At 31.6% G+C, this 19,830-nt stretch overlaps 1 protein-coding gene and 1 pseudogene across 1 annotated transcript; both read right to left on the bottom strand.

Annotated features, from left to right (window-relative positions):
• Positions 1-3,699: 3,699 nt before the first annotated feature.
• LOC107169859 (SCAN domain-containing protein 3-like) lies at positions 3,700-4,564 on the bottom strand. Its single transcript, XM_089223160.1, has 4 exons — positions 4,381-4,564; positions 4,075-4,257; positions 3,796-4,013; positions 3,700-3,729 (listed from the first exon to the last, which is right to left on the bottom strand). The coding sequence occupies exons 1-4, from the start codon at positions 4,562-4,564 to the stop codon at positions 3,700-3,702; spliced, it is 615 nt and encodes a 204-aa protein (XP_089079286.1).
• A 108-nt stretch (positions 4,565-4,672) lies between these two features.
• On the bottom strand, positions 4,673-5,224 carry LOC149056725 (KRAB domain-containing protein 2 pseudogene; annotated as a pseudogene).
• Positions 5,225-19,830: the final 14,606 nt, after the last annotated feature.

The following is a 19,830-nucleotide window of genomic DNA, read 5'->3' as shown; positions in this document are numbered from 1 at the left end:
CCGTTATCTCGTTTATTAGAAATTGTAAAGTGCTGAAATTTAATTGTTGTATATTTATCAGCATTTCGTTGTGAAGTTAACAATTTCGGATAATTTACATTGTTATCACAACAATTAGATTGTTGACCTGACTTGATTAACAATTCATTATTGTATCTTTTTATTATTTGTTGAAGAGGTTTTTCGTCTTTACGTAACATCTTGGGAAATTGTTGCATAGAATTTTCAAACTTGAAAGCAGAAAAATTGTTAAGTGCTCCATGGTTTCCAACATCATCTGACAAATGAATAAGTCCATGAATATTATGACTTATATATTTTACACCATATATTGTGCTAAATTTTTTTACAAAATGATGTAAAAGGTTTTCAGAATAATCAATATTCATAGAAGTTTGATCTTCTACGTTTAATAATGATATAGCAACATGTAATGTAACAAAATGGTTGTACACATCTGGCTGAACTTTATTCTTTAACACTCCAACACCAGTATACAATAAAAACATTCTCAAGCTTTCCACTGAGAAAAATGATTCAATGCACGAGGTTTTCTTAGAAATTCGCTAGGTACAACAGGTCGTATGTTTTCAATTAATATTTTTGATACATCTTCAACTGTGTTTGATCGCATACGTACATTTAAAGGACCTCCATGTCTTATATCCAAAGGGCAAAGGGCTATTAATTTTTGCATTGTTCCTAAAAGAACTAAATGCATATTGTCACTTGGGATATTGTAAATAACCGAAAATTTAGGTATTGCTGTAAGTTGAATAATCCCTGTATGGTAAGATTCGTTTGAACCTAGAACAAATTCTTCATGGGTACGTCTGGGTGCATTGATATCAGGGAAACACATTCTAGTAATAAACTCTCCTTCTGTTTTACATTTTGTACATGAAAAATACCCGGTATGATTTTTTATTTGAAGACAGTAAGCATTTGCTGGTATCAGCTATAAATGTTTTAATAATACACTCAAATACTTTTCCATCAAATTCAATACCATTTGACACAATATCTTTTGTATCTTCAACAAATTCTTGAAGATACTGGCAAACATCATTAATTACTGTATACCTACTAAAGGTCTGCACGGGCCGATAATTTACAGCCCGGTCCGGCCCGACAATAGTTTTTGACAGCCCGGCCCGGCCCGAGAATTGTTTTTTGTGAGTAAGCCCGGCCCGATCTGGCCCGACAATAGTTTTTGACAGCCCGGCCCGGCCCGGTAATTGTTTTTTGTGAGTAAGCCCGGCCCGATCCGGCCCGACAATAGTTTTTGACAGCCCGGCCCGGCCCGGGAATTGTTTTTTGTGAGTAAGCCCGGCCCGATCCGGCCCGAAAATATTTTTTGACAGCCCGGCCCGGCCCGGGAATTGTTTTTTGTGAGTAAGCCCGGCCCGATCCGGCCCGACAATATTTTTTGATAGCCCGGCCCGGCCCGGGAATAGTATTTTCCATTTGGTGAGGAAGCCCAACCATGTACGTTTGGTACTCTCAATATTTCACAGGATCTCCGCCTATATTACTTACTTGACAATAACATAAAAAGTAAGTAAGATAGGTAAATAATGATTGCGCCAACACGGCAACACGTTGAGCATAAAAAATACTAACAAGTATCACACAATATACTCAGTCTTTAACACTGGTTAGTGCTACATGTAATATAATTTATTCTATATATAATATTATGCAAATATTAAAAGTTATAAATTATGATATTAACTGAGTAGATACTAGATACTAGATATTGAATAATCAGTACTTACTACTTAGTTAAATATTTACAAAGTCTAAATAGTCTGATGAACGATTGTTCCTTTACAATATTACTAACTGAAAACAGAACACTATGAATTACGATACGATAGACCACGAGACACGAATCACGGTGCATAAACGTTGATGAAAATATGTAAACGATTGAGACACAATTTTACCGCCACCGCTGCAGTGTGTGACGCGTTATCGGGTTTATCAAAACACGCGGTTATAAATAGCTATTAGTTAATGCCATCGTCACACGTCTTACGTCTAGTCCTGTCGTTATTTTACATTATTATAGTTTATTTATAGGTTCTTCTATATATATATTTTTTTATAATTTTGGTCTTGCTAGAATTTCTAGTGTAGAAGCCTGGCCCGGCCCGTAACCCGTACCTTGTTCAAAAAAATGGTCCGGCCCGGCCCGCCATTGATGTAAAGGAAGTCCGGCCCGACCCGGCCCGTAACTTTTGTTCCAAAAAAAGTCCGGCCCGGCCCGCCTTTGATTTAGGGAAAGTCCGGCCAGGTCCGGACCCGTAACTTTTGTCCTAATAGAGGTCCGGCCCGGCCCGTCTTGCATTTTATAGAACCCGGCCCGCGCAGGTCTTTAATACCTACCCTCCATCAATTTTATTTTTAGGTAATAATGCCAATGCACAAAACATCTGCACACAAAATTGTGTATTCAAATTAGATTTAACAAAGTGCGTTAATCCTCTTGTTCTGATATTTTTGACTAGTGCCTGGAATAACAAGTGAGAATAAACAATACTGTTTAAGATTTACCATACAAAAAAAAATAAAAAAATCTAATTAAGAAGTTTAAACTTTGGCAATGAATTATTTATAGATTAATTATTCAATTTTTTTTTCCATTTCTCCATTAAATGCCAGTAGTAAATATGGAAAAAAATTGCGACTATTAATATATATTAAAACAATTTTTATTTAAAAGGATGCTACATCCAGATGCGTTGCCTCTATCTTACAAATTCAGAACATACCAAGTTGTACATTCTGAATAATCGGTTATGATTAAAAAGTGTATTACTTAATAATTGTATTCAAAGGGCACCGCCTATTAACTATCATTAAATAAATTATGACTACATGTTAAAATTATCATTAAAATAGGTACCTGTACATAATGGAAAAACAAGAATGCTGATCTGCATCTGGATAAACAGATTTAAAAGCATTTAGCAACCCCAGATTCAAAATCAGTCATTATATTTGCTGGCATTATAAATGGAAATAATTCTTTGCAAGGAAGATGTCTCTAAGTCCTCGGCCAATCAACATTGATAAATTAATCAATTATTTAAAACTAACTAAACTATATCAAATTATTTAATCTAAATATATCTCAATCCTTTTTTCTTTTTTTTTCATACTATTATTATTGCTATGTATATGTTATCGTCAATGATGTAAATTAGTTAATAACGTAAATGTCTAGCCAATATTATAAATTCCTAACATTAGTAGTCGATATTGTCTATGCCTAGGAAACATAGGCACAAGGTTGTAAAATTTAAATATTTTGTTAACACATTTAGAACTATGACTAGGAACTTACTTTAATGTCTAATACTGATAGGCAATGTTGATAATTATGTTTAACGAAATATTTTAATTAGGTCAGAAATGTATAAATACATGATAAATCATACATAATTAATAATTATTTATTTTCACAATCTGTTGTGCCGTGACACTTTGAATTGCATAAAACATTATTTTTTTACATGCGCATCAATTAGTTTTGCATTTGGTTTTGCAAATACATCTTGTATAGCCTTGTGATCCCGCGATTCCATATCCAGCAGCCTCACGAACCGTAATTTCTTTTACTCCGGCAGTCGGATTGTTTTTTCATAATTCAATATATTTTCAGGACACGGAACGAGTTGTGCTCTAGTGAACCTATTTTTTAGCATGCCATACTCCGTATACCTACATAGTATTTTATTTTAATATTGTTATTAATTTATTTTAACAATTAATTTTTATTGTACTTACATAATTTATACATATCAGCTTCATATGCAACAATGACGCCAAAAGATTAAGGGGTGAGCCACGTGCTCTATCCACGTCAGGTATAGGTACTCTTACAGTAGTTCCTACTTGAAGTTCTGTTAACTTAGTATTAGAATACTTCATCATTTTTTGTACCTGCTTTTGAAGGTTAGTTATGACCCCTTGTCTATGATTATTAATTTGATCTTTGTTCGAATCTAAGATATTACAAAAATCAAAAAAAATAAAAAGGAAAAAATATGCAATTGTATTAGTTACCTATAATATCACGATTTCCTCCACCCTCAACTTCAAGTTCTTCGGTGTTTTGATTTTTAAATATATTTTCAACGCCTTCTTCTGATTTTAATTTAGAAATTTCATCATAAGGAATATTTTTTGAAGCTAATCCGATTTTTGCAGGACAGCCAAACATGGCTTTATAAGGAGAACGACCTATTCCTAGAATGAATTTATTTATTTTTATTTTTGACTTAATATTTTCATATTTTTAATATAAATAATATATTTTGTATAAATTAATTGTGTTGATAATTAATTAAATAATAATAAAAGATTACTAACCTGAATTCAACGCTCGATTTTTTTGAAACTGGATAAACTTGAGAGCGGTTGGCCAATCTTTACTATTGTTGTCTGTCATCCATGCAGCTAAGATTGCTTCAATATCTCTATTAGCACGTTCTACCGACCCTTGGCTCTGGCTATGTCGTGGTTTTCCATGTACAATTTTTACATCACTCCGCATTTCATTAAGATTAGTGATAATTGAATTGACAAACTCTCGTCCGTTATCAGAATGCAAAATTGACGGTGCCCCAAAAGTAGTATAAATATCTAATAAATTTATAGCAATTTATGCAGCACGTTTTGACTTTAGAGGCCGTAATAATGCAAATTTTGTAAGATGGTCTTGGTGATTTAAAATAAAACGATAATCATTATAACATTGTGATTGCATGTCGATTAGATCAATTTGTGCCCGAGAGTTAAAAGCTGTGTGCACAATAGGCTTCGAAACCAAACCTTTTTTCGGATTAGGTTGTTTTTTTTTACAATATGAACAGAAGCTTAAAAAAACCATAATTGATTCTTTGGTAACGTTACAATGTTTATGTCTTAATTCAGCCACCATTCTATCTCTTTCCCCATGTCCAATCGCAATATGAGTAGTATATAGGACGTCGAACATTTCATCAACTTTCAAATAATAAAGAACTGTTCCATCTGATATGGGTTTAATTAATTTTTCTTTCCCAGCAATAGTCATAACATCGTACTTACGAATCAATCTGTAATCTTGTGGTCTTTTTTTTTTTAATTTCGCACTTTTAACGGCCGATATTTTTTCGTCATAACTACTGCACGGTATTGATGTATGCTGTGTTATCGTCCCGTTTTTTCTCATCAATTACCGAGAAAATTGCATTTTCGAATTTTATTTTCATTTCTTCGATCTCCATAGCAAAAATGAAAAGAGTAAAATTAAACAAAAATGTATGAACTCACTGAAATCGATGTCAGAACAAAAAGTTTACGGTTATGTTGTACTGGATGTGAAGTGAACGTGAACTGCGCGCCTACAAATCGGTCGACTTTGAAGGTAATTTCTATAGATGGATACTAGATACATGTTATCGCTATCTTAAGATAGTACTTAATAGATACCTAAAGTACGGCCGTCGACATTTTAGAGATTTATCAGCTTTATCGTACGTACTTATTATATCTAGATAAATCGATTTTACAACGCAAAAATATTTTATATTTTTGTCAATTATGCCTGAAAAATTCCGGAGTTATTGTCATTTGTCATTACCTAGGAGATATTTCTAATTGCATCATTGACTGATTATAATATACATTAACGATATTTACTAGTCAATATCGTGTACTGCCTAATTTGATCGGAAATATCGTTATTGACTAGTCATTAACATTAATTCCTTAATTTACGTCTTTGCTGGTAACATAGGTATATATTATTGTTAATGATTCATTCCTGTGTAAAAAATTATTAATGTTTAAGGCCATGTCGTGATTGTGGTCATATTCATCAGGGCCATGCGTATGTTCCTCCAACTCAACAATTGTTCCATCCGCAAACATTTTAGCAGAGCCTTTGCAATATTTGGTTTTGCGGATCAAATATCTATTCAATATTAAAATATAAAATCATAAAAATTGAATATAATATTATGATGATCTAGATTATATTTCATTTAAACTTACCGAACACTTTTGTTTTTATGGATGCCTCCATTATTTTTATATACAAAATCATTTTTATTCATATTTATTAATTTCAAATAAAATTAATCCAAAAGTCTTCATACACTGAATAAAATATAAATACTAAACTCTTATAATATATTATCAGTTACAGTTACGGCAACTAATGCGTACTTATTTCGATATATTAGAACTGAATAATATTCTTTATTGAATAGATCATTGGTTCATTATCGATATTGTTTATTGAGTAGTAATTATTGGAAAACACAATTTAAAAATAACCTATAATTGATTTTTCATCATCACGCACACGGTTTTTTGCACCGTATATTAAGAGGACGGCTGCATACGAATTGCGTCCCGGGTGTTTTTTGAGGTCATACTAATTGCGTCCCGAATTGAATAAAACAATATTTCCCTTCCTATTTTTATGCAGACTTAGGACTGTCTGTAGTAATAGTTACTACTACATGTAGGTTAAAAATAATGTTTTTGCTTAATATATTAACAACACCACCGTTCTAAATTATTTTTTAAGTAGGTACTTGTGGAAGCAAAATCTGTTCACAACAATCACAAATAAATCCCTTTGTTTTTCGCTAAACATAGTTTTAATTTCACTCACCATAGTTATTAAAAGTTAAAACTTGGTTTAAAAAAAGTGAAACGTGTGAATAACTGAATAAGTGAACCGTTTACACTGCAATAATTGTGTTTGTCTACAGAACGTAACTCACTATAAAATTATCAAAGTTTTAACATAGTCGTTTTTATTAAATCTATAATAAATGGACAATAACCAATAATTTCGCTTTTTAAGATATTACAGGTAATAGGGACGCAATTCAGACGTGCTCAAGGAAAACCCGTGATGCAATTAGTATTATACCTTTTTATACCTTTTTATACGGGACGCAATTCGTAAGCAGCGAAGAGGACGCTATACCCTACTTAAAAATTAGAATATTGTAAAAAATCTATGTGAGAACACAATACACAAATAATGTTCTTACCTAAAAGTTGGAAAATAGGTCAATTCACTCAAATATCAAAACTAAAAGCATTTTTGGAACTGTTCTATACTTTTATTTTAGTCCATTAAAATTAAATACTTAGATAAGTACGTATAGATAACTAGATTTTTATCTGGATACAGATACAATAATAATAAGGCCTGTAATTTTAATGCCCTTAAAAAAAATGTTGGTTTATATGACGTATAATAAAAACCTCTCAGTAAAACCATTCTAATCTGTATAATATAAATAGATACATGCGTATAAAATATAAATTCAAGCATATACATTAAAATAAATAATTACATACTATAATTTAATAAAATTATAAAATGTACTTTTTGGAGTAGATTTGGGGAATAATCTGGTATCTGCGTATACGTAAAATATTCAAAATTGCAAATTCATAAATTATAAGTTATAACCTTGGAACTAAGTCTGACCGACAAATTCTGATTGCACCATTGTACTAACTCGTGGCAGTATACAATATACCAATAGGTTTCCGAAAAAATTTCTAAAAATTGAGCTAAACTGGCTATTATTTCAATATATTTGTGAACTACAGATCAGTGTTTATTATGAAGGTTAGCTTAGCCCCCTGATATTAGATGAAATATGAACCTGGTTTTAACTTAGTGGCTAATGTAAGAAATGCACTTTCCGGTATATCTTTAAGATTATTAAAAGGAAAATTTTTTGGACATAAAAGTGAAAGATCAAAATATAAGCTATTATTTTTTACAAACCTAGTATTCATGCTGTTAACCACTGTGTCCAATACTGTATTAAATACTTCTATTGTGAACTTTTTTTCTGGAGTTGTAATAAGGTCTTCTTCATTTTCATAGTTAAAAGTTTTCTTTTTTTTGGCCATTCTTTTTTCTTTAAATGTTGATTGAATTTGTTCGACATTTAATTTATAACTAATAGCCATAGTTTCAATTTTGTTGTTTGTATTAGTTATAAATGTATTACAAACTTCTTTGACATTTTCCACACCACGTTAAGTTCCTTTAAGATTTTCTAAAGCACTTGTAACCATTTGCTGAGATTTTAAAAGATCCAATTTATTTGATTGTAAGTATCTTGATAATGGCCCAGTGATTTGGAATATTTTCATATACATATTAGCAACTAAAATAGTTTCATATTTAATAAAAGATGAAATAAAATTACTTGCTTTTGACCTCACATCTGGATTTAAATTTGGATTTTGTAAAATTTTCGTTAAAACAAGTAAAAGGTCACTCAACATACCATTATCATCCAAACTATTATATGTACCAAATAATTTCTTGATCGCTGTTTCTTTAGCTGTCCACCTTGTTTCACATATTGCTTATAATCGTTTGTAAATATTATCTTTTTCACTAATTTCTTAAAGACTCGTTATTCAGCAGATAAGCAGCTTCATTTCTTTTCTCTCTTATACTAAGACCACATTTTCCGATTAATTTTATTACATTTACTAGCTGTCATCGGAAACTCGGAGGCCCGTTGGACTCGCTGAAAGTGGATGTCGATTTTGGGGTCAAGTTGTTGGATTTATAAAAGTCGAATGTTTATGGAGGTGATTGAGGTTAGGATTTGTGATTGTGATAAGAATTGGTGATATTGATAAGGCTTGGAGGTTTGGTGGCAATGTTTGAAAGTTTCAGTTTCAAGCAATCCGCTTCGGCCGTTGTGAGTTGGTTGGAAACAATCCCCTAGTGTTTTACCTGTGCTCTCTCGTATGTAAAAATGTGTAGGCCGATTGTCTAGCTATCAATCATCAACAGTGTAAGTCGATAGCTGACTGGGCAATCCACTCTTGCCTTATTTGTACTGCCTTCATTTGTAAAGTGATTTAAAAGTGTAGAGTCAATAGTTTGGTGTATGTAATTGTCTAGCTATCAGTCATCAGCGATATAAGTAAATAAATAACCGAAATAATATGGTCAATCGTATGTATTTTTTTTTACCACGATTCTTTTTGTTTGAGGTTCTACATTATTAATCTAAAAATTTAAATATGACGCCAGGACGATGGAACTTTTTGTCCCCCTTCTCACGACGGGCAATATCTGCCTGAAGTCGCCCGCGAACAGGATCGGTTTACCGCCGAACGGTGTTTGTGATCCCATGTGTCATCGTCGGTCAGCGTTCCAAACGGCAATCCGAACGTCGAGTGCACAGTCATGCCACCGTCCATGAGCGACGCGGCTATCCCTGTGTATGCCACACACAATACGGATCGTCCTTGATTGCGGAGCGTCTATATGAGGCAACCGTAAAGCGTCGTCTTACCGGTACCTCCGGGTCCATCGACGTAGAATGTTTTTGCCACGTCTCGGTTGTCGTCGACTGCCGCCATGACGCGGTCAAACACTGTTCTCTGTTCGTTATTCTTGTCTGTCACTTGTTGTGCTCAGCGAGCCACCGCGTCTATTACACCGAACAGTTGATCATCCTGTTCCGGTTCCAGTAGACGGATGTCCGGGTTGGGCAAACCGTAATCGCCGAGCGTTTTTCCGTGTACCCGAAGAAGGTGTCCAATGGCGTTCAGAGTCGCCGCCCTCGCGCGGTCAACGTCCTGCAAACGGCGATTGAAGTCTTCCATCATGCTCTCCTCGTTGCTCGTGTGTAACCTCCGCGGTTCCGCTGGATGGCCGTGCACCAGTATCGTGACGAAGATATACCGAAGTTGCCGGGGAGTATCCAACGCCGCAGACTCTTCCATGCACGCATGCCATGCCTGGTCGTCTTCTATGAGCCTCAGAGCGATTGCCGCAGCCCCATACGTCTCATGTACGATACCTTCGGCCGTCCTTATGTCTTGGAAAGACTGTGGGCCTCTACGATGAAGCAGCAACAGTCGTAGGTGGAATCGGTGCTGATCCATTGGGATGATGGCATACATGTGAGCCAACGTCTTGTTGGCCATCCGTCGTCGCCGCGGCGATCATCTCCTGTTCGCTTGGTTCCAAGTGTAATGTACCGGTATCTCGTGATACAGGTACTGTCTAAGCCTCCTCGTCATTTGTGTTTAATGTAAAAAACTCCGTTAGTTTCGTACGACGCTGGTTAGCATCGTGTAACCGTTCTTCGGCACGTCCAGGAGCAAAGTACACAGTCTGAAGATCTTCTAGGTGGACCGGTAGTATAATGATTGTGTGACTTCTCTTGTGCATTTCATACGAAAACAACCGCCATATACCTTCAGGCGGCCCAACGTACCGTGAGTTGACATAGCTGAAATATATAATGGTAATAACACTAATAACATTGAAAGCTGTATATGATACTATAAACTCTGTGTATGAAAACAATAAATGATTGAATCTGCTTACCTTAACAACTCATCGCCATCATGAATAGCCAAAGTGCCCAAAGTAGCAGCGTCGTGTCCCTCGAAGACGTATTTATAAAGGTATTTAACACTCTTAATGGGGTCGAGCACACCTCGACGTTGATGTGTGCATCATATTTGGCCAGAAGGTATGGATTTATGGAACGACAAACTCATTACCGACTTCTTCTCGCCTGATAAGGGTCACGCGACCATTATTCGGACGGCGGATGGCTAACCTGTTTGCTTAAAAAAATTAGGAATATCTGCAGATTGGACTTCATAAAAACGTTGACATAAAATTTTCAATTTAACTTCAGTTTTACCTTTTTTTCGATTAATTTCTACCACCTCAGCCAACATTCTTGCCTTGTCCGTCTCAATTTCTTGAAAAGTGGTGAGCAATTTTTTATAATTTTGTTTATTGGATTTTATAAGCTTCATGGTGAAACATTCGCGTATACAACTCGAAACTAATACGGAATTCAATACGTATAATATAATATAAAAATACCGGTTTATGATCAGCGTATGTGTAACTGTCAAACTATATAGCTTATATCAATAAACTGTCATGATCTGACTCATTGACCGTTTGCAGATAAGATTTGCAAACCCAATTTATTTTATAAATAAAATAATAAGTGTAGTGGAATTATCGTTTTATTTATTCTGCAACGGTAAACTTTTTTTCCGTTTACCCTATTCGTGAAATATGTAATTACTTAATTTTTTTTGTTATTCTATCCTTATTCCTTGTATTTTAATTTTTTGGTTTCAGAACAAATAATTTCATTAACATTAATACCTATCAATAATATCATTCGGCCGTTTTTTTTTTTTTTTTTTCAAAATGTTTCACAAATTTAATAATTTCAGTGTATTGTACTACAATAATATTATTACCTATTATAATAAACTTATAAATTAAATTTTAATAAAATAATTTACATTGTATTGTACACATAATGTATATAGTAGTATATTTGTTTGTTAAATAATTTTTAACAGTGGCGTATTTATGGGGGGGGGGTGCTGGGTCCTCCCCCCCAAAGAATTATTGAATGCGTCTGGAGACCTTAAATTTTAAATATTTAAATATTATAATAATAATTATATTTATAAATTATTGTATTATGATATGACAACCCCCCTAATCAAAAATTGTAAATACGCCACTGATTTTTAATATTTTAATCAAAACTACATTATACTGTTCGGGCATGTACCGTTTCCGCCAAAATTTGAAATGACCGATTCCGCCATCGCCCGTTTCCGCCAATTTAAAAAAAGGTTCGATTCCCGTTTCCGCCAATTTACCTGCTATTACTGTATTTCTTAAAATTAGGTTTGACAAAATATCAAAATATTATATGTATTTATGTATTATTATTATATTTATTAAAACTATGACAAAATATTGTGTATATTAATTATGAATAAGTGATTTTTACTTTATTATTATATTTATTAAAACTATGACAAAATGTTGTGTATATTAATTATGAATAAGTGAATAGCAGGTAAATTGGCGGAAACGGGAATCGAACCTTTTTTTAAATTGGCGGAAACGGGCGATGGCGGAATCGGTCATTTCAAATTTTGGCGGAAACGGGTAATTCCCTACTGTTCTCATGCCATATACAGGGTGTCCCGTGAGGATTTACCCATTGCGATATCCCACGAAATAATGGAGATATCGAAATTCTGGTTGTATAATAAGATTCACAGGGATAAGAACTACAATTATTTCATTTTTAAATTTATTTTAATGTTTTTGTAAAAGATGTAAAAAATATATTTATTTATTTAATTATTTCCAAAAATATTAAAGATAGCCATTTTTTAGAGTTTATTTTTCTGAAAATATTGACGTTTCAAAATTTTATTTTCATTAATTTCCTGATTTTTAATATTTTTTCTAGTTTTGAAAAAATAAAATATGATTATAATTTATAACTATTAGGAACACGAAAGGTATAATTCAGCCGGTTGTATGGAAATGCGCGTGGCGTGGCGGGTCACGTCATGTTTGATAACATTACGGTGTTAAATAATTCGCAATTTTTCTCGAAACTAAAAAAAATATTTAAAATCAGGAAAATAATGAAAATAAAATTTTGAAACGTCAATATCTTCAGAAAAATAAATTCTACAAAATGGCTATCTTTATTTTTTTTGGAAATAATTAAATAAATAAATAAATAATTTTTTTAACTTTTTTACCAAAACATTAAAATCAATTAAAATATGAAATAATTGTAATTCTTATCCCTGTGAGTCTTATTACAAAACCAGGATTTCGATATCACCATTATTTCGGGAGATATTGCAATGGGTAAATCCTCACGGGACACCCTGTATATATATTGATAATATACCTTTGCAGTATTGTTTATATATAACGTACGCTGTCTCTTATTTTCTAAAGTTTAGGTAATAAAGTCGATATAAAACCTGCCTATACCGAACAAAAAACCACTATATTACGAAGGATGCATGTACGTAATCTAAATTTGTAATACACACTTTTAAACCAATTTAATATGATAAAATCATGGTGTGTAACCTATCCGAAGGTCCATAAACACTCAAACATACACTTACGTTAAAATTAATGTACATATATTGTATTAGATGAGTTAAAACAAATAGTAATAATAATATTTGTTTTAATAAACGTCTCTCCATAATATCATGTAGGTACCCTTTATTTGCTATATCCTTATATAGCCGATATATAACTTACAAATTTCAAATATCATAATAAGCTCAGTAAGTTCATATTATATACAATTGCTATGCAATGATAATAATTGTATTAAGTACCTGTTCAAAAAAAAGTAAAATAAATAAACATATAGCCATTTTAAACAAATACTATATACATATAATATAAATAAAATACATAACGCAGTAAACACACCTTTTTAATACTAACTATTGTCATTGATAATATCGATTAAATTAGTTAATTATTATTTTTACATTATGCTCTGTTGTGACACAAAGTGAAGGCATTTAATGAATATCCAATATTTGATAAAAAATTAAATCAAATAATAAGAATTTTGAAAAATTAAGGGAAAAAATCGAAAAAAAAATGCAAAAAATCCAGGCGGCAATGTTATTCTAATGGCGCACCGCTGTGCATCTGATGTTTCCCGGCGGATACCCTAACAATATATTATGCCTAACGCCTAACCTACCGGGACACCTACTCGGATGGTTTATTGGTTTCTCATACAAAATTTTGAGCATTTAAACCATTTCTGTTCATCAAAATATACAGCATTAACACTGTTTAACCGATTAAATTCCTATGGATTGTGTATCAGAAAACCTTAAATCGTATATTTGAATGTAGGTATTCGACGTTTTTATACTATTTTTCCATCGACAATTATGTACATATATTCTCAGTTATGGTTCTATACACTGTTTGAATATGATCTAGTATTAAAAAAAATGTATGATCAGACCATTATTAATGCATGTATTTAATTGACAAAATTAACTATAAAGATGCCAGTCATGTGAATTACTGCAATTTTACTTTGTTTAGGTATAAAAAATTGTGATATAGTACAGTTATACATTGAGTATAAATATAGATATTTTCCTTATGGGTATAAATGTCATATTATTCAATATACTTATTATATTTTATAAATAAAATAAAGTTTATTCATTTTAAATTTTATATTCATGTAGTTAAATAATTAAGATACATACCTAAATATATTGGTATAGCATTAATATAAATATAAGTAATTCACTATTAGAAATTACTTATTAAATGTAGTGTAATATCAATCACTAACATATAATCATACCATTAAGGTTAATAGTATAATAAGTTCAGTGCAAAGTTATTTAAAAATAAAAATAGTTGTGCATGTCATTGAATTTGATTATTAATTTATTATAATTCTAATAATTGTGACACAATGTGTGTGCTTAGTTCAATAAATAAGCATAACATATGCAAGTAAAGTATTATAAAAAAATTGCACTGAGACCGATAATGCCATTGTCAAGGAACTGTTTTTTACCTATATATTACTTTTGTGCACAATCTGTGTGCTTGAATAAATAATTAACCACCGTCAAATACTACTAATTATACACAAATTACTTCATTACCTTATTCGTTCCATAACATAATAACCTTCACAGAGCCGTCAATGAATAAAACTGTTCATATATTTACCAAAATATGTTACCACTGGTATAATTGAGTAGCTATTTGATTACCTCAAATGTATAAAACTACAGTATGCTCATAAAATCTACCTTACCTATAAATAATATTTAATAATGTAACCGTGGCAATACAGACTGTCTTTCATAACACCGTCAATGAACTAAACTGTTGATATTATCACCAAAATATTCTACTCATGGTATAACCGAGTAGCTATTTAATCAATTTGAACATAAAAACACTAAAAAATGTACACTTAGACTGATACTACCTTTGTCGATGAACCATTCTGTACCTACAGTACATTACAATTTGTGTGCTCGATTAAATAATTAACCACCGTCAAAGACTACTCATAACACCTAACTTATCTATCAACAGCAATATTAAATAACTTATCCGTAGCATCATATAATTACATTATTTGAGTCGACGAATAAAATAGAAAATAGTCATACATACATATTATTATATAACATGCAGTTGCATCTTTTATGTGCTCGGTTAAATATTTAACTACTAACTCGTATAAAACTCGTGATGTAACCGAGTAGTCTCGGTAGCTCGACATGAGCTTAAAATGAGGATTTTGAACTGAGGTTTGGTTATCAAAAACAAAACTAAACGTACTTGAACAGCATAAAGCAATATTTATTGAATCAAACAAAAACAGTATATTTATTATTATTATTATTATTATTATTTTACTTTGCCATAAAAAAAAAAAAAAAAATCTGTAACAACTCTCACGAGGCCATACCCAGATTCGGCGTGGAGTGTACATTGACGAGGCTGGTAAAGGTCGCCAACCCACAGCCGAGATTCGAAAATCGGAGCATGCGGGATTTTCTTTAAATAAACAAATTGAAAAAGGGAAAAAAAATTAAAACATCGTTATGGGGGTTGGTTTTTTAATGTATACCAAAAAATAAAAATTTAATTTATGACCAAGAAAAGACATACGGCATAAAAACTTGGCCGCAATTGAAAGACACCGAACAAACAAACATAACGGATAAATATAAATCATAATATAATAATATGGAATGGACGATATGCCAATTCCAAACACGGCTCCGAATATTGGTTACCTGCAGTGTATGTATAAATAAATAATAATGGCATATGAATACCTATAGTATATATATATATATACACGAACGATCATATTTTATAATATTAACTAACAGCAAAATGTCAGAACCTATATTAACAATTAATAATATTAATTCACCGGCCAAGGTGTGACTGTATGTGGGTTGTACGTACTACGTACAACGTTAACAAAATCATATTACCATCTTTCTTTGCTGTTGGACCGTTGAGCATCGTCCCGAAGATGGCGACCTTGCCAGGATAAGACCTGGGATCAGTATATACAATATATCAAATCCGCGTCGTAACGACTCGTTTGTAAACGCGATTTCAAAGCGTACGGACCGAATCAGCGTGAAAACGGCACGTTTAAGGGTTCGAAAAGAACCGTGCAACGCGAAAAACGGGCATACGGCGATTTTAAAGACGAAAAACATCGGAAAATCGGAAAAAAACGAACGTCAGACGCGTCGGAAACGGAACGGAAAGGCGAAGTGCTCGGACCGATCTCGAGCGAAACCCGTATACGGACGGATTTTAAAAGAAATAAACTACACTTTAAGAGTAAAAAAGTCGACGGAAAAGGGCGTAAAAGTCGAAAAATCGAGAAAAAAGGTAATTTTTTCGAAAAACGGTACGATAAATCGAAATTTACTAGGTGTTTAATTCAATTTTTCAGTTTTAATCAATAATTGAAATTAGATAACTTATTATTTACATCTTAACAAAAAAAATGTTTAAGTTATAAAAAAAAAACAAACTTCTAATTTCTACGCTAACTTAAGTTACTATTTTCACCAAATTAACTTCTAACTAAGTTAGAAATTTGGACAGTTTCAGAAACTAACTTATATTCTAACTTAGTTAGTTTTTTTATTAAAGTAACTTAACTTCAACTAGTTGAAAATTATAACTAACTTGCCTAGCTTTGATCTTTGATCAATAATTCTTAGTTATTGATTTACTGTTTATTATTTATTAATTAATAGATGTAAGTTAAATAATAATTAAATTATTATAAATATTATAAATAATTAAAGTTAAAAGTGAAATTAACCAATATTTTTTTTTAATGCATATAAATCCATATTTTAATGATTTTAGAAGCATATTTGTGTTTTTTTTAGAGCTATAAGTCCCTAAGCTTAGTAATAATATTAACATTTAAAACATACCTAATAGTAATATGCAAAAAAAAATGCAGTAAAATGCAATTTTAATATAAAATATGCATATTCATAATAGATATAATCTTTATATAATTGATTAATTTTTTATTTCTATTATATAAATTAATGATTTATGATCGTTCACATTCTGTAATAGACATTACAAATTCATATTTTGAGTACTTAACAATCAGTCAATTTCGAAAATTGTCAGGTATTTTGTACATTTTCTAATGGCGCCTACTCCTATCAATTTCAAAACTAACTTAGTATTATTGCTGCGTGTATAATACTCAAACTAAAAGTCTCAAATTCGTTTGAACTTGAAATTATGGTCTATGAAAGTATAAACTGTGGCCGTGCGTTTTCGAACGAGATAAGTTATACCCAAATAAGAGAATGATAGGTGGTAAAATCATTCATAGATAGGGAATTTTTTATTTTTATGTAGACTTTATTAAAATGGTCAGCTTAATGAAAATGCAAGTATAATTATCCAGATTATTTCAAACAATTTTAAAAATGTTAAATAACAAGAAAATGTGCCTTATCAATAATCATGATAATACAATTTTGATAGTAATTTATTAATTGTAACCATGGTTAGGTTTTATCAATTATCAGCTATAAATGCTTATCACAGGGTCGAACTGATCCCACCTGGCAATGTCGGCTAAATTACTGTCGGCTGTAATATTTGTTGGCTAAAAAACGGTCGGCCGTAATATTATTCGGTTTAAATACTTTCGGCTACAATACTGTCGTATTAAATATTTTAGGCTAAAATATAGCCCCTCAAAAATGGTAACACGGTTGCTGTATAATACACATTATAATATAAATATAAATCACAGCTTAGGTAATATATTATCATTTTGTTATTTTTATTGAGCCAGAAGGGCCAATTATCTATTTGTAGAGCCGATTGTATGTAGCTGTGATTTCTATTTCTATTATATTGTGTATTATACAGCAATCATGTTACCATTTTTATTATCTGTCGTTAGTTATTATTGTGACTGCAACATTTGAATAAAGTAACATGCTTAATTGAAATACCCGACATTTTTTCGACAATATTTCAAATGTGCATTCTATATATTGGCGGGCCCTTGGTAAGCGATTATTAAAAATCTTTCTGTTATTATTTAAAGTTCTGCCTGGAAACGGTTTTAGTAAGTGTTTGTGCAGCGCAAACGCTTTGTCGGCTACTAAAACAAACGGCTGTGGCCTGTGGCACTACTGGCAATCCATTTTCATCGCCAGGTAAACGTCGATCTGACGAAAAATTAACTATAACATGCAACACGCTCCACATACTCTATCTCCTACTCCTACTCTGGAACCACCCGTTAAACCAACTGATACAACCATTGCAGTTTTAAATCCAGAGCTTGTTAATCCATTCTATGAAAACTACTACTCAGAATATACAAATTGACATGAGCAGATAAGCAGTATTACTTTTGGCTTATTTAAATAAATTTTGTTATAACATTTAAAGTAAAGAATTATTTGCTAATACATTTATTTTTTCCTGTTTCATGTCAACCATATTATACCCATAACTAATTATTATTATTATTTAATAAAAACGGTTGTATAAATATGATAATGATTATTATTTTGTTATTATTTACCTATTTACAATACCTAATTAATAATGATATTGAACAAGTGAATGAGTTGTGATTGTGAAGGACAGTGCCGTGGTCGCCGCCATTGTCGACACATAGACGTGAAATAAGGTCAACGTGCCGCCGCCTTTTATTTACAAACATCGGAATGTCACCGTACCGTTTTCTTACAAAAATAAATATTAATTATATTTTAATAAATACAAAATAGTAAAATAACTTATGTTTTTGTGAAAATTATATTACGTAAAAAAAAAAATTATCATCTGAACGAAACCCATTATACTTTGTAGTGGTTTAACACAGAACATTATGGCCAGTTCACCTGCGTATTTGACATTGTGACTAATTAACAATAATTATTTTAATTTATCAAAATCTTTATAATAACTACTACTAGTTATTTTATTATTGTTATTATTATTATTATTATTTTGGTGCCTTTACAGGTGTATTACTCAATTGCCTTTGTCATTATATTGTTATTACCAGTTTATTTATATTGGATAACCACATACGAAATAGTTAATGAGTGATACAGATGAAGGTAGTAGTAGGAACATCGCCCCCAAACCTAGCGAAAATAATACTCTTAATGTAAGTTCTACACCTGTTCCCTGTGTCAGTCACCCCATTAGATTTTCAAATCCCCAAAACCTGGAATCTGAACGACGTATTGCGGACATTTCCAGCAGTTGATTCCATATCACCTGTTCTGTATTCAAACAATACAAATTGTCGGTCAGTGAAATTCGTTTCCTCGATATAATATATATATTTATATATATAAATATATATATTTTTTGATGTTGTATCATCCATAATATTAAGACATGTTTATCATTACTCATTGTAATGAATGAATTATATTATGATGTTTATTTTTTGGACCTAGAATACTAATTTGTTACCAACATAATATAACATATATTTATTTAAATTGTTTATGAGAAAAATGTTTATTATTCCAGTACATCTCTTAAGCTTTAGTTGAAAATTTATAGTCATAAATTTATTGGTCAAAACAAATTTATTCTTTATAGGTGTTTATTATTACTACCTATATATATTTGTTTATTAAAAGTGATGCAATCTGATCCAAACCCAAGGTCTAATCATTAAGGTTGCACTGCAATATTTCAAAATAGATACAAATATTCTAACTGAAATATGACTTCTGCATGGGTTCCTGAACATCGATCATAATATGTTTCAAATACCTGGTTTTGCAAATATTAAAATGACGGAGTTTATATATTTTCTACTAATTCTTTAAATAATCCTCAAGTTACTGATCTTCATCCCTAAACTATTACGTGTATAG

Source organism: Diuraphis noxia, unplaced genomic scaffold (genome assembly GCF_037042655.1).
Source record: "Diuraphis noxia isolate RWA-SAM2 unplaced genomic scaffold, SU_Dnox_SAM2 contig0003, whole genome shotgun sequence".
NCBI lineage: Eukaryota > Metazoa > Arthropoda > Insecta > Hemiptera > Aphididae > Diuraphis > Diuraphis noxia.
The sequence above is the reverse complement of the archived record's forward strand: the minus strand, read 5'-3'. Positions and strand labels throughout refer to the sequence as shown.